At 38.0% G+C, this 14,065-nt stretch overlaps 1 protein-coding gene across 2 annotated transcripts in view; it reads left to right on the top strand.

Moving 5' to 3' along the window:
- Positions 1 to 347: 347 nt before the first annotated feature.
- The window catches only part of ZC3H13 (zinc finger CCCH-type containing 13), a 45,054-nt gene continuing 31,336 nt past the window's right edge, over positions 348 to 14,065 (top strand). Inside the window, exons 1-3 of one of the 2 annotated variants that reach the window (XM_039716581.1) lie at positions 348 to 6,093; positions 6,531 to 6,640; positions 12,081 to 12,192. In XM_039716581.1, the coding sequence (XP_039572515.1) occupies positions 5,977 to 6,093; positions 6,531 to 6,640; positions 12,081 to 12,192 (339 nt within the window). In that variant the 5' untranslated portion in view covers positions 348 to 5,976. The remainder of the gene's footprint in view (positions 6,094 to 6,530; positions 6,641 to 12,080; positions 12,193 to 14,065) is intronic. The other variant, XM_039716580.1, reaches the window with a different exon arrangement.

Genomic DNA, 14,065 nt, shown 5'->3' with positions numbered 1-14,065 from the left:
CGGCCCGCACCCCCAGCTCCCTGAGGAGCCCCTCGGGCAATTCCTTCCCGCACCCCCAGCTCCCTGAGGAGCCCCTCGGGCAATTCCTTCCCGCACCCCCAGCTCCCTGAGGAGCCCCTCTGGCAATTCCCGCCCCCAGCCCCGCTGCCACACCCGCGAGGCGGAGCCACCCGCCTGCCCCGCCCTCCCCAAGATGGCGGCGCCGCCGCTTCCGCCCTTCCCGCCACCGCCCTCCCAGCTGCGACGTCACCGCCGTCGTCATCGTCGTCATCCTCGGCGGCGGCGCGGGCGGCGCGAGGGCCGCCCGGGCCCGCGGAGCGCGGCGGGGGAAGGGCCGCGCTGTCGCCCGGCTCGGGGCGCGGCCGGGGGCTCCCTGAGGAGCCGGTCCGGCAGTCGGTGGTCGTGCTGGAGTCTGCTTCCCGTATAGTCGGATGTTCCCTGGTCGTGGGGTTTTTTGGTTGGATTTTGGTTTTGTTCGGGTTTTTTTTTTCTTCCACTTCTGTAGTGCTCTTCTCCCACTTTCTGGCAGTAAAATAGTTTCTGCTCTGTGTGCTCCAGAGGGGCTGCTAATTTCGCTTGTGTGAATTGACGCATCACCATTCCTTCAGTAGCGCCCAGAGCTGGCTGCCATCCCTTGCAGGGCTTGCAGCCGGGCACGCTGGGCCAGTGTGTTATGGGCGGTCTGCTCAGGGCCTCGCCTCGGGCTGCTCCATGGGGTCTCACTCCACCCTTGATTTCTTGTCAGCCTTCTGCAAGAGTGCTTGAAGGTCAGCTGTTGGGCTCTCCGTGAGCTAGCAACCAGCGCTTTGGGGGGTCTTGGGCTGGTGATGAAACACTCACGGTCCTCTGTGCAGGCGGGAGTGGACAGACAGCCAACGCACCCGAAAACTAAAGACGTGTGGCTTTATGTAGCGTGCCCGAGATTATACACCCTGCTTCTCAGCATGTTTGCTGAGAGTGACGCTGATGTGCTCACCCAGCTCACAGACTGGAGGTGATGTGGCCGGGTAAACTTGGACCTGTCCACACCAGTCTTCGCAGACTGCCCTTTAGTCTGGGGAAACATCTTCTTTGAGTATGAGGACTTTGTCAGACAAGGCATGGAATACTCTCTATTTCCTCATGTGGTGCTGGGGCCTGATGTTTTTATTCACCTGTGGAAAGCCAACCATGGTTTTATACTTGTGCAAATATAATTAGCAGTTGCTTATTGCTACTAATGGAGGATATCATATGTGAAATTAGAAGGGTAGGTTCAAGTTACTATGGTGGTGGGTTACCAGCAAGGAGTTTTTCAATTTGGATTAATTTCTAGTTTTGTGTCAAATGGGCTTCTCTGTGAGTATTTGACTGCTCTTTTGGAGAGTTCCTTATGAATGCATTTTACCACTTTTAGTAATATTTTTAGGTAGTAAACCCATGGAGCTTCTTCAAATATCGCTATTTTATTAGCGATGTGGCATGGAAATGTTAATGCTGTAATAGGACCCAAAATATTTTCAGGTAAAAGCTCTTAATTTAAAAAAGTGCAGGGAACCATTCACAAAGCTGTTACTCAGTTTTCAACACATATTTAGTTTATCAAGGAGTGCTAATAATGAGTTTGTATCTGAACATCTGTAGGACTTTGAAGTAATTTCGCTTGTTATTTGAAATGGCATATTATTTATCTCTTCACAGGTAGGATTTTCTGAAGTGATGTTGTGTGTAGCTTGTGTGTGGTGTGCATGCGCAGACATTATTGACATGCTTATGAGTGATGTCTTGGACTTCCTAAAGAGATTTTTTTTATCTCCCTAAATGTTTTCTTGGTTTTGAACTTTGATTTTGTTCCGTTACATCTCAGTTTTAAGTTTTCCAGTAGAATCCTTCAGGATTCATTTTTTCAGGTGGCTGAATTAGGTTTTTCTAACAGAAAACCAGGCATTTCAGATATTTCTTGATTATGACTTATGTAGTATCACACTGATTTTGAAGAAAAATGTTAAGCATGCTTGACGCCAAAATGTGAGAATATTGGTAAAAAACCCCCCAGGATTTCAGTGAATGCTGTCAATCATATCATGCCTCATGGATTTCAGTTCATTGGTCAGTGCTCAATAGGTGCACTCACTTCTCTCAAGTCTGTCACATTTTAGATGATTCATGTAAATAACACTGTAATATGTTCTCCTTCAAATGCTAGTGTAATTAATGTCATTAACAGATTGTCTCTCGCCCTGGGAAAGTTACTTCCTTTGAAGACTAACATAGGTGCACCCCTGAATGAGTTATCCTAGTGTTATGGTATTCCTAATTTATTTTAAAGGTTGTCATGGATCTTATTTATGCATGGAAAAGTGATAACTTACAGTTAAAATTTTAGGTATAGAATGTATTTTAGGAAGATAAAGTTAACTTGGCTTAGTTTCCGAAACTTCATTCTGTTTCAGAAGTAGCAGAAAGTTCAGTGCCCCTTAGTAGAGTCAGCAGTGCAAAGTCATGTACGTGAAATAGAGAAGTGCATAATATTCTGCGTAGAAATTTTTTAATATTTGTTTTAATCCTGTTAGTAATTACTTGAAATGTTGAGAGTGCTTAAGGCTCAGTCCACACTGGTACTCACAGCTGTCTAATCCCACTTTAGTGTTTGATAAGGAGATGGTAACTCAGAGGCACAGACATGTGATGGACAGTCACTGCACTGGCCATCAGCGTGGGATTGATAGCAGGGCTGTGATCATCAGTGGTGAAACAGCAGAAGGTGAAAATGCTTCAGAAGAGGAATCTTTATGGGATGCTACATTTAAATTGTTTTTAGTTGCCCATTAATGTGCAGTCTGAGAAATTTGGAAATTAAACATGTATTTTTTTCCCCTTACAATACTTGTTTATGAGCAAGGATCCTTCTCAGAAACAAAAAACCTGTCATTATCCATCTGAGTTTTTCAATACTGTTTTAATAGTCTCTTTATTTTTCCAACTCACTTGGTCCTCAAAGAATGAAAATGGGGCTGACTGCATTTACAAACACAGTCTCTGAAATGCGTTGTTTGACAGAGAGAAATTCCTCAGTTTCCCTCAGGATCCTGTGTCTGGACTCTAATCCTGCAGCCTTTGATAACATCTGTATTCACTAGGCAGTGGAGTTGCAGTTCTTGTTACATGAGCGAGGCCCTCATGTGATAATATGTGTGTACAGAAAGTAATGTGCTGTGCACTCACAGCATGCTGGGTTTGTTTCTTCAGAGCAATCTCTCTGAAATATCTCTTCTGTTAATAAAGGGTCTGTTGTTAATTGCAAACTGCTAGATATGGGCCAGACTATGAGGCTGGAATTGACAGATTGCTGCCTGAAATAGCACAGGTTTTTGTTTCTCATTTTAAGTTGTTTTGGTTTTTTTAAATAGGGGGTTTTACAAACCTTAGAAGATTTCGGGTTGAATGGTATTCTTCTTAATTTCTGTCTGCAAAAATACAGGGAAAAAAGGCAGTTGGAATTACATTATCTGTTCAGTTAGGATGATGTTGCCTCTTCATCCTCTCCATGTTTGTAACTATCCTTTTAAGCTAGTCATCATCATAACTTCCTATACAAGTTAATTCCAAAAAGGTACTGAATGCTGGGTAAAAATCAACATTTAAAATTAAAGTTTTGCCTCTGTTTCTTTGAAAATAAAAGTACATTGGAATTGAGGCAAAATGAATGTGATTTTTCTGTATGCTGCTACAATGTCAGTGTGTATTTGTGCATTAGACTCATCTGTCCTTCATGTGTTGAACCCTCTCCCTATGCCATTGCCAGTGTCATTTATCTAACTCCTTTTGTTTCAGATATGGCTCTTTTACCTGTAAATATTTAATCCAAATTAGGCATTTGTTATATGATTGTCTTATTAAAAATGCTTTTGCATGTGTCAGTTGATTTTTATATCTTCTATTGAAAGAATGTGACTGTGTGAAACTGTAGAAATTTAGTAGCTTTTTTCTGAAATTCTGTGAGAATCCTGAAATGGAAGGGTGCTCAGCTAGGTGAGATGTGGTATTGTTTTGCTTTCTAACTTTAATGGTTTATCCTGTCAGACTTTTTAACTATTGCTGCACATTGAGCTGTCCACAATGACTCCTAATTATTTTTCTCAGAAGACTGGACTAATTTGGTCTCATCAAATATTTAGACAAAATCATTTCTCCTTGTGTGCATTGCATTATATTTATTTGCATTTCATCTGCTGTTGTATTACTCAATTCTCTAATTCAGTTAGATCTTTCTGGAAGTATCTGTTCTCCACAGTTCTTACTAACCCAAATAATTTCATACTACTGGAAATTCTAATGTTTGACTGTCTGCTTCCACTAATTGATGTTAACCATTGTTTTTAATGTTTGGTATACACCGTATGGTTAACTTCTACCCTCCCTGAACATCTTGGTTAATGTCTTGATTATCTGAACCTTTTATGAGATAAAATTCTTCAGATAATCAGAGGCTTGGAGTAGGAGTCAGCAGAGCAGAGTCTACTGAGAAATCTCAAATACGCAGTGTAAACTTTCTTTCTTCTGTTTATAATAGCACTCAAGTGCTTCACAAGAGCTTCAACACAGCATTTTGTTTGTAGAAAATGCACAGGTGTCAGACTCCTAGGGAAATCTTGTCATGGAAATAACTGTAGGGTTCAGATAATGAAGTGTCCACGTTTTTACATGATGATATTTTGTTTCTCTGAAATGTAACCTTACCATATGGATACCATGGGAACATATTGCTGATCAGATGGGGAAAATGTGTATTAAATTGTATTAAATGTGTATTAAATGTGTATTCCACCTCACTGGTGGAAGCTAGTTTAAATGTGTATTATTCTGGCTTTATGGATGAACTTTGTCATTTGTAACCTGTTTGTGTATGAGATAGTTTAAGTGTGTGTGTGTGTTCTAAATGTGGTGACGCGTGCTGTGCTTAGGAGCAGAAGGGTAGGAGATTAGTGTTTGGCTAATCATGATCTGCTGATTAATGAGGGTGATGGTACATTGCAGTACAACAAAGAGGTGTGGTTTTGAGCTGTATATAAATTGCTGAGCACCTGGCAGATGTTCCCAAATTGATTTTATTTTTCTTTTCATCAAGTAGAATGTAAAGAATGGAGATTAGTTTTTGAGGTCCATTTTGCCCTTTTTGTACAATCTGTCTGTAGTGCTAAAAATAGATGTTCCTTTTTTTTTTTCCTTAAATATGGTTTGGGTCTTTTTTTTCACTATAACTCCTTCCTTTCTCAGGTAAGATAAGTGGTGACTTCTTGTTTATCAAAGTTATGCTGTATTTCCTTTAAAATCTGTTTTTCTTAATGAGAAGGAGCTACTTTTTGAGCAGATTAAGAAGTGCATCATCATCAAGTTGTGGTTTTTTTTTTCCTAAACTCGTGTAATTCCAAGTAGTTGTAGAAATCAGACTGATAAACACAGGCTGTGGATGATAGCAAGATGGCTTTCAGTAGGTTGTCATACACAAAAAGGGGGAAAAATATAAAGCTCTCATTTTTTTTTTAAATTTGTTTCACACCTAGGAGGTGTTTATGGTGGTTGAAACTGGTTTCTGAGAGGTTGGTGAAATAACATTGAAGGTTCTATTCACTTTGAGTCACTTGAGCTCATGCACCAAAAAAACACTATGAAAGAAAGCATCTGTCCTGTGTGGTGTTTGCTGCCTAAATGAATAACATGTCATATGATCTTTCCCAAGGGGAAGCTGAAGAATCCAAAGCAGGTCATGAAATGAAATGAAAAATTATAATTTCTGGTGTTCAGCTGACTAGTTCAAGTCAGAAGCATTCCGTGTTATTAGATACATTTCACTCACTTCTTTTTCTTTCTTCATCACCTCTGCAGCAATTCTTGCAACGTATTTCATACTATTTTACTCATGTGAGTTCAGTGTCAATAGCCCCAAACTGAAGGATTTTACAGTTTTGCTTTTTTTTTTGGTTGAAGTAGTACAAAATGTCAAAAATTAGAAGGAAGGTCACAGTGGAAAATACCAAGACCATATCCGATAGCACATCCCGAAGACCCAGTGTGTTTGAAAGGCTTGGACCCAGCACTGGAAGTACTGCAGAGGTGAGTTGTAAAAGTGTTCTTGTTTTCCTCCCCACCCCAGCATCTTCTTTTCCAGGATTTATATGGTGGGAAAAGAGTAGCTCACAAGCACCAAATGCTCAGATGTTACTGAGGTTAAATAAAGGTGAAAAGAACTCCTTTAACCTATGGGTGTTCAACATGCTAATGCTAGAATTTTCAAATACCGTGTGTTGTGCCAGCTTCTGGATGGAGCAGTAGTAGTGTGCATATTAATATTTCCACCAACCTAAATTTTTCTCTGCCAGACCTGATGCTCTTTGTTGATTATTTTTTTTTTAATCAATTATATTACTGGTGGACAGAAATTACAGATAAATGGGACTTAATGTGGAGTCATTTGTTTGTTCTGCCACACTCACACCAATGGTATTTCCAGAAAGGAGTGTGAAATTCACCCAGTAATGTCTGTCTCTTAGACACAGTGCCGTAACTGGCTGAAGACTGGCAACTGCCTCTATGGGAACACATGTAGATTCGTACATGGCCCTTCACCACGAGGTAAAGGCTATAGCAGCAGTTATAGAAGGTAAATCAAGAACTCACTTTGAATTCTTCACATGCTGTAGGAAAATAGCTTTTGCAACTCTGTCTTTTGTTTTGTTGTTTTTTTTTTTAAGTCAGATGCTGTGGTGTGCTTAATTGTGTGTTATATCAATAACCAATTGCCTTATAAAGCTGCTTAAAACAATTACTTTGGCAATGTGCAGGATTTTTGTGTGTATACAGCTTTAAAAAATGAATAGTTGATTGGATGCAGATTAACTATATATTACTTGAAATGGGAAGTTCAAGTACCTTAGTACGTTTTGTTTTGGCATAGTGTCACTGCAGCTTTCTGGTATACTTTTCTGTCCTGTACTAAAATGCTGTTTTGCAATTACAGCATTGCTCACACTCACAGCCCTTCTGCCTTTGCTATGTTGCGTGATGAATGTCCATTGTTTCTCTTATGTTGCGAGAAAACACTTTTCTTCAAAACATGCCTTTGTGGCTTTATCTATCAGATATTGAAAAATGTCCTGTATTGTAGGGAGAGATCACAAAAGTTACCTGATTTTTCAAAAGAGAATATTTTTTATTGTGTGTCTCTTTGTATGTTTCTAAAATTTAATTTTTTTTTCCAACTGTCGCTTGTGTGGCATAACATCTAACTTAACTGAAAGCAAGTATGGCAGTAAGCTTGTAGTGTTCTTTCTATAAATGACAGAAAGATGTTATGGTTTTAGCATAGTATCTCTTTCTATGAAGGCTTCACAATTTACAAACAGCTGTCCTTCATAATGCCAGTATTACTTATAGATTGTGGATGGGCACACTGAAGCATCCAAGAGTAAAACAACAAAAGGAAGGTTGGCATGAGGTTAAGGTTCTGTGTTTGGTTCTTTTTCCTATTCATATGGCTTGCTCTTAGGATGATCTTGACTTTGCTTGTTTGATCTATTGCTTCTGAGGCCGTAGCAGCTGGGATACAAATACATAATACTGAGTTTAATGTTGCTTTTGGTTTGTTCAAAATTTTACTCTGTTCTGTGCTGAATGTTCTAAATGAATAGAATGATTTACTGGGAGATATTAAATTTTAAAACAGTTAAAATGTCACTTTCTCCTTGCTCTCAGTATTTGGAACACTCAATATGTAGTTCTGCTTGGTCATTTGAAGAAAAGTGACATTTATTTTAATGATTAAAGCTGTGTTTCTGCTTCACTGTCACCACTGACATTTAAGAAAAATGTTGATTTCCTTCTTCTTATTGCTAACTTTTTTGCTAGGACTATATGAAAAGTCAAAGGACAAGCCTTCCTGCTTATTTGCTTGGCACATTCAGCATTTAATAAAGGCATTCTTAAAAGTAAAAAGGGGGAGGAAGCCCACCACCCCCACACAGTCCCCAAAACAGACAAATGAAAGAGCTCTACCTGTCTTCAAAATTTTCTGCTAATAGCTCTTGGCCAGGCATAGGAAAAGGTGGTACATAATGTATACATAATAAAATGGTGGCATTTTCATGCCATTTAACATTAGAGAGATTTTCACAAATGTTATCCAGGCATTTCAAATGCACTTTTATTGGCTTCAGGCAAGCCAAACTAATGCTGTTTCTGCATCAGTTCAGTTAAAGCAATATTCTTGTTCAAGTGTCTGGGATAGCAAAATGGCAGCGTGTCTGCATGTGTTCAGTCACACCTGCCAGGGAAGTCTCATCTGCTTTGCAAGGAGTTGGGTAGGACAAAGCGTGTCTTGCTGCCTTTGTCTTCATACCTTCTGCCTCAAGTTCCATACCTGCCTGCAGTCAGTCCTGTTGTTAATGGTTGTTAATACCTCCCATATTTCAAAACATCAGCAGACGGTAGGAAAAGTTGATTCTGAAGTATGATAAAGATTGTTCCATTTTAGCACTAATGCTGCCTCTCACAGCACAAATTTTAATCTTGCTATAAAAATAAAACCTAACGTGTTTTTATATGAAGCTTAACTGATGATAGTATTGAGAATTCAGTATGAGACTTGCCAATCTTCCCAATATCAGAATTAAGGAGAAGGTAACTTAAGAGCTATGTGTAAATATGCTATCCCATGAGTAGTTTTGCTCTTTCTGCACTTGTAGATTGTTGGTTAGTTGTTTGGCAGCTTCTTGGCTGGCTCCTTCATGTAATTGTCAGGATCTATGCCATTGCTGGGCCCTTTTCTTAGTCTGACTGATCCTGTTTATTTGGGATGATCACATTGCACTTAAAAACCAAACCAGGCCAGCGGTCATACTAGGAAAGAATGTATGGATTTTGAAAGTTTCAAATATGGGAAATGAAAACAGGGCAGTGTTTCTTGAGCAGTTATAATGTGTGTGTAATACACAAATATTGGTCATCTGCCTCTGTGCACACGTGTGCTCTCACACAGGCACACAGAGATATCCTCAGGCAGGTGTGTTGCAAGGTGTGCCTGTTGCTGGATAGTTGTTCCTGACACTGTAAGAAGTACAGGAGCAAATGAAGTCACTGTTATGAATATGCATTTCCTAAATGCTGTTGAACATGGAGAACTGTGCTGTTGCAGGAAATAATGCTGTTTAAAATAATTTAACTGCCTTAGAATTTGAAATGAGGAAATTCTTCATTTTAGGCTTTATTAAAAAGATGGCCCCAGTACAAAATACTAAAAAGAAATTGCATAATGCCTTTTGTGTAAAAGGTTCTGGCAGTTGCAGTCTAGCCACATCATCTGAAGCTGCAGAGGTAATTTGTCATGATCTGTTGAAGTTCAATAGTGAGCATGACCTGGAATAACTGAAGATCCCTTTTGCACTGGGCTGGGGAAAAGTTATCTAGAAATGAAGCTATGGTACACATAAAAGAAAAATAAGCTAGTAGAACAGCTTGGTTTTCTGCACATTCAGCCAAAGCATCTGAAAACAGTTATGGCTTCCTGAATAATTATTTCTTATAATTTGAGTAATTGTCAGTCTTATTTTATTAGAGTTCCTGGAGGGTTATGATGTCTTTGGGGAAGGAGAGATAGGGTGATTACCATGACTTTGCTTTGGTGTTCTCCTAAAGTTGAAAAAAGCTGACCCAGTGATAGCAAAACCAAACAAAAAATTGTCCAGCAAACCCGAACACTGAACATGGACCATTTAAATTTCTGTGGGTTTTTTCATAGCTTTTATAATATTTAAGTAGATTTGAATAATGCTTTAGCACAATACCTTTTTTTCAGCTTGGGAGGGAACAAAAATTTTTTTGAGTGTAAAATGGTTTGGATACTTTGTTTTTTACTCCAGCCTGTAACTTAAAAAAAAAAATAAATTTTAGAATGTCAGATGTCACTCTGTGAGGTACATGAGCTGCACTCAGTGCATGTTCTCTTGCTTTCTTCTTCAGCTAATGGGATTTTTTCCTGAAGGTATTAGTCTCAGGGAACAATATTACAAATACATTATTGATGATCTTTCTGCCTTTTAGCTTAATTTTCAGTTTCACTAATCCAAATCCTTTGTATTTGTTGCTTAAATATTATTAAAATTAATATTTTTAATAATATATTATACCTAGTGTGGAATTGTACGTCAATGCTGAAAGACAGTTTATTTGTCGAGATAGTTGATGGTTGGAATGCTTCAGAGAGTGTTAGTAATGCAAAGAATTACCTTTTTAATATGGAGGGAGGGGAAAATACCTTGAATCATAACCTTTACTAAATCCAGACACTTTAAAGATCATATAGTCACGCATGCAAAGAAGATAACTTATTTATATTTGTATGCTGACTATTATTTGATCCTTAGTGATGAAAAAAGCAGAGCTTTACTCTTCTGTACATTTCCTCTGATCTAGATTGACCTGTACTTACAATTTCATGGAGAATTAAATGCATTAAAAAATGAGAGTAGTCACTGATCTTTGTCTCTGTAGGTCCTCATGCATTTAACTCTGTGAGGCAGTTTAAAGAATTAAAGTGCAGAGGAGGACATGGAAAAAAAATTACTTTTTCAAATATGTGCAGATTGAAAATGAAATTATATTAAATTACATTTTTGTATGCATTGACAGTGAAAGCTTACCCTTTATGTATAATGTAACAGGAAGAGTGGGAGAAGTTATTTTCTCAATGGAAACTTATTCAGTCTGAAAAGAAAAAGAAACTCAAATGTCATTATTCATATATTACGTATAAGTTTTCTAATCAAAAGACAGCATTAGTATCTTTTTGTGATTCTTTAGTATGAACTGATAGGCACAGATGTAGTACTTGTATATAACCATTTCACAGAGACTCTATTATAATTACAGCTAACAGCCATCACAGAAGTACTAAGCTCAGTATCAAGACAAATGTATATGAAGAGAAAATTTGTTTTCTTCAACTGAAAAGTCATCTGCAACAGTTGCTACATTCCCTTAGCTTAGGAATTTGTTTGAATCATAGAATCACAGAATGGTTTGGGTTGGAAGGGGCCTTAAAGATCATCCGGTTCCAACCCCCCCACCATGGGCAGGGACACCTTCCACTCCACCAGGTTGTTCAGAGCCCCATCCACTGCCAGAGAACATCTGGAACACTGCCAGAGATGGGGCATCCACAACTTTTCTGGGCAACCTGTGCCAGTGCCTCACCAATGCAATGGTTGTTCTCTTGTAAAACATAAGGGGTCAATGAACTCATGAATCCACACTCAGAGGTGACAGAATTGTAGTAGTGTAGGATGTTCCTCCTCCCACATCACAGTAATATCTTTTACAGAAACTATATTGTAAAGGTGCATGACTTTACAATATAGTAAAGTTCATCCAGTATTTTGTAATTAAATAATAAAATAGTTATTAGTGCAAGATGGAAAACGGAAGAGGCCTCCAAGAGTTAATTTCTGGTTCATGGTCTTGCAGCAGTGTTTTCCTCTGTAGCAGCCTCTCCTAGACCATGGGAGGATGGTGCTTAGGTTGTCTCTGTTTGCAGACTTCATCCACATTCAGAGTTGTGCTTCTTTGTGACTGTCGTTGCTAGTCTATAGTAGTTTGATTCTGCATTAATTTTACATACATATATGTAATATATATAGACACACACTTATATAATATATATAAAAGTTGTGGCGGCTTAGATAAAGGAAAAGGCTAAATCTTCAAATATTTGGTAGGAGTGATTGTGAAACATCTGCATGATGATCAGAAAAAGGTTATTTATTCTGGATGGGAAGCTGATCTAGAGTAGTAAGTGAGTAATGCCACATACACATACAAATAATTTTTCTTCTTAGAGTCAAGTCTTTCTTGACTTTCTGAAAGGGTTGGGGTTTTTATAATGCTTAAGCCCTTTAGAATGGAATATTTTCTTACTCATCCACCTTGCTTCTGGGTGGGAGGTTTAGGTTTTTCTGGATGTACTAATAAAATAATAATTAAAAGACAGATAATATTCCATTTAAAATAGTCCCATAGAACTGGTTATATTATGTTTCTGTATTATACAGGTCACCAGAAAGACCCACTGGAGATCTTCGGGAAAGAATGAAGAACAAACGTCAAGATGTTGAGGCAGAGCCACAGAAACGAAGTACAGAGGAATCATCCTCTCCTGTTAGGGTAAGAGTGGAGTTTGCAGAACTCCAGAATCCCTCTGTAACAATTGGGCAGTATGTCCTAGAAATGTTATCGTTGTGACTTGTAATATTGAAAATGTTTTAAGGAACTGATCATTTTGTACATAGCATATCACATTTTTTGTTATGAAGTGTCTTAACAATTGTACCGTTTTGCAATTTTGTAGTGCTTTCTGGTCTCTTGGTTCCCACAGATTTTATAAACCCCACAGACTTAAAATGTGTTATAAATACTGCTAAACAGGTATTTAATAACAGTGCAGACTCTTTAATTATTACCAAGAAAGTGTACTAACCATTGTTTCAGTTGTCCACTATTTTCCCCCCAACACTTATTCATGCATCCCGACTTAAGTTGTTCACTCCAAATTTGCTTTATATGAAACCATGCAGTTACGATTGTGCTGGTTCATTTTGCCTTCCTCCTCACATACTCATCAGGCACCCCAACTGCTTAACTAATGGATTTTGCAAAAAATTCATTATTGTTCTTATTTTGTAAACATCTTTCTGCAACCCTGTGACCCTCAAATATCAAAATTTAATTATTTTTAAATTGTGTTATCTGTTTCTGATGTTACAAACAAATAGGGATAGAGTTCGTAGTGTGACCCTGTACCTATGTAGCAGTAGGACCACTGTGTTCCTGCACCGTGTTTAAGACCATCTTCAAATGAATATTTTTAAAAGGTTTTATTTGTAAAAAATCAGTTTTGCTTCTGCAGGTATTGACAATGTTCTATCATTTCCTCTTGGTCTGTTCCTACTTGTTGTGTAAAATAAATCTTTTATGTCAGCTGTAAATAAATCAGCAGCAGCTGCTATCATTAAATTGAACAGAATGGCTTACCTTCCAATCATGTTTTCAGTTGCTGTTAATTTTTGTAAACTCTCAATCTTTTTACTGAAATGTGTTTCTTTTATTTTCTAATAGTTTGAATAAACTGTTCAGTTATTGAGTACATGGTTGGTGGGAAAATTTTTTTTTCCAACCGTCATTAAAAATTTGCTGTAACTTCTGTCCTGGTGCAACTCTAATTTTGATGTAATTCTTACTTTTGATTAGTTAACCTTGCTTTTTATAGTGTTCTCTTAATGTAATAATAAAATACTCTTAAACAACTAAAACCCAAGTGAAAGTGAACTCGAAGCAAGAATCTAAAGGAATTGGAGAATTAGTGTTAACATATCAAAGAATTATTTATAGATTAAGCACACAGCAGAGTAAAAAATGCTCTGCTTCAATCTCAAAATGGAAGATTGAGGAAACAGCTGAACTTTTGTTTTAGTTCCATGGAGGCAACTCTCAAAATACAGGATATCAAAGAAAATATTCTGGAACAAATAGATGAAGAGGGACAGTCGTCAAGAGTTGCTTTGCAAAGAACCAGAATATCTAAAAGGACAGAAGACTCAAGTGACTGAACTGCTAAGGAAAATATTGCTCCATCGGTAGAGCTGCTGTTATGGTGGAGATCTAATATGTTGTGTTTCCATATTTTATTAAAGCTTTTGGGTTATCAGCAGAGCTTGATAAGAAAACTTTGAAGTAATGAAAGGTAGCTTGTTCCATAAGAAGTTTCATAATTTTGGTTAAAAATAAAAAAAAGAGACCAATCCAAAACATTGCGGCAGACAAAATCTGTGCTTCGCCAGACTACTAGACTGAAACTTCGATGGAGAGTAGTGGTTAAGAGAGAACTGCCTGACATAGGTCAACCTGTTTTGAAACAAGACTTCTGAGGCATATGTATAGATAGTAAAAAAATAGAAGGTATAGTATTTTAGATTTAGAAGCCAACTAAGGGGAAAATTTTAGATTAATTTGAAATTGAATTACACAGAATGCTATTGTA

This window comes from Passer montanus, unplaced genomic scaffold (genome assembly GCF_014805655.1).
Source record: "Passer montanus isolate IOZ18808 unplaced genomic scaffold, ASM1480565v1 scaffold36, whole genome shotgun sequence".
NCBI lineage: Eukaryota > Metazoa > Chordata > Aves > Passeriformes > Passeridae > Passer > Passer montanus.
Note: the sequence above shows the minus strand (reverse complement) of the source record. Positions and strands in the feature narration are given on the sequence as shown.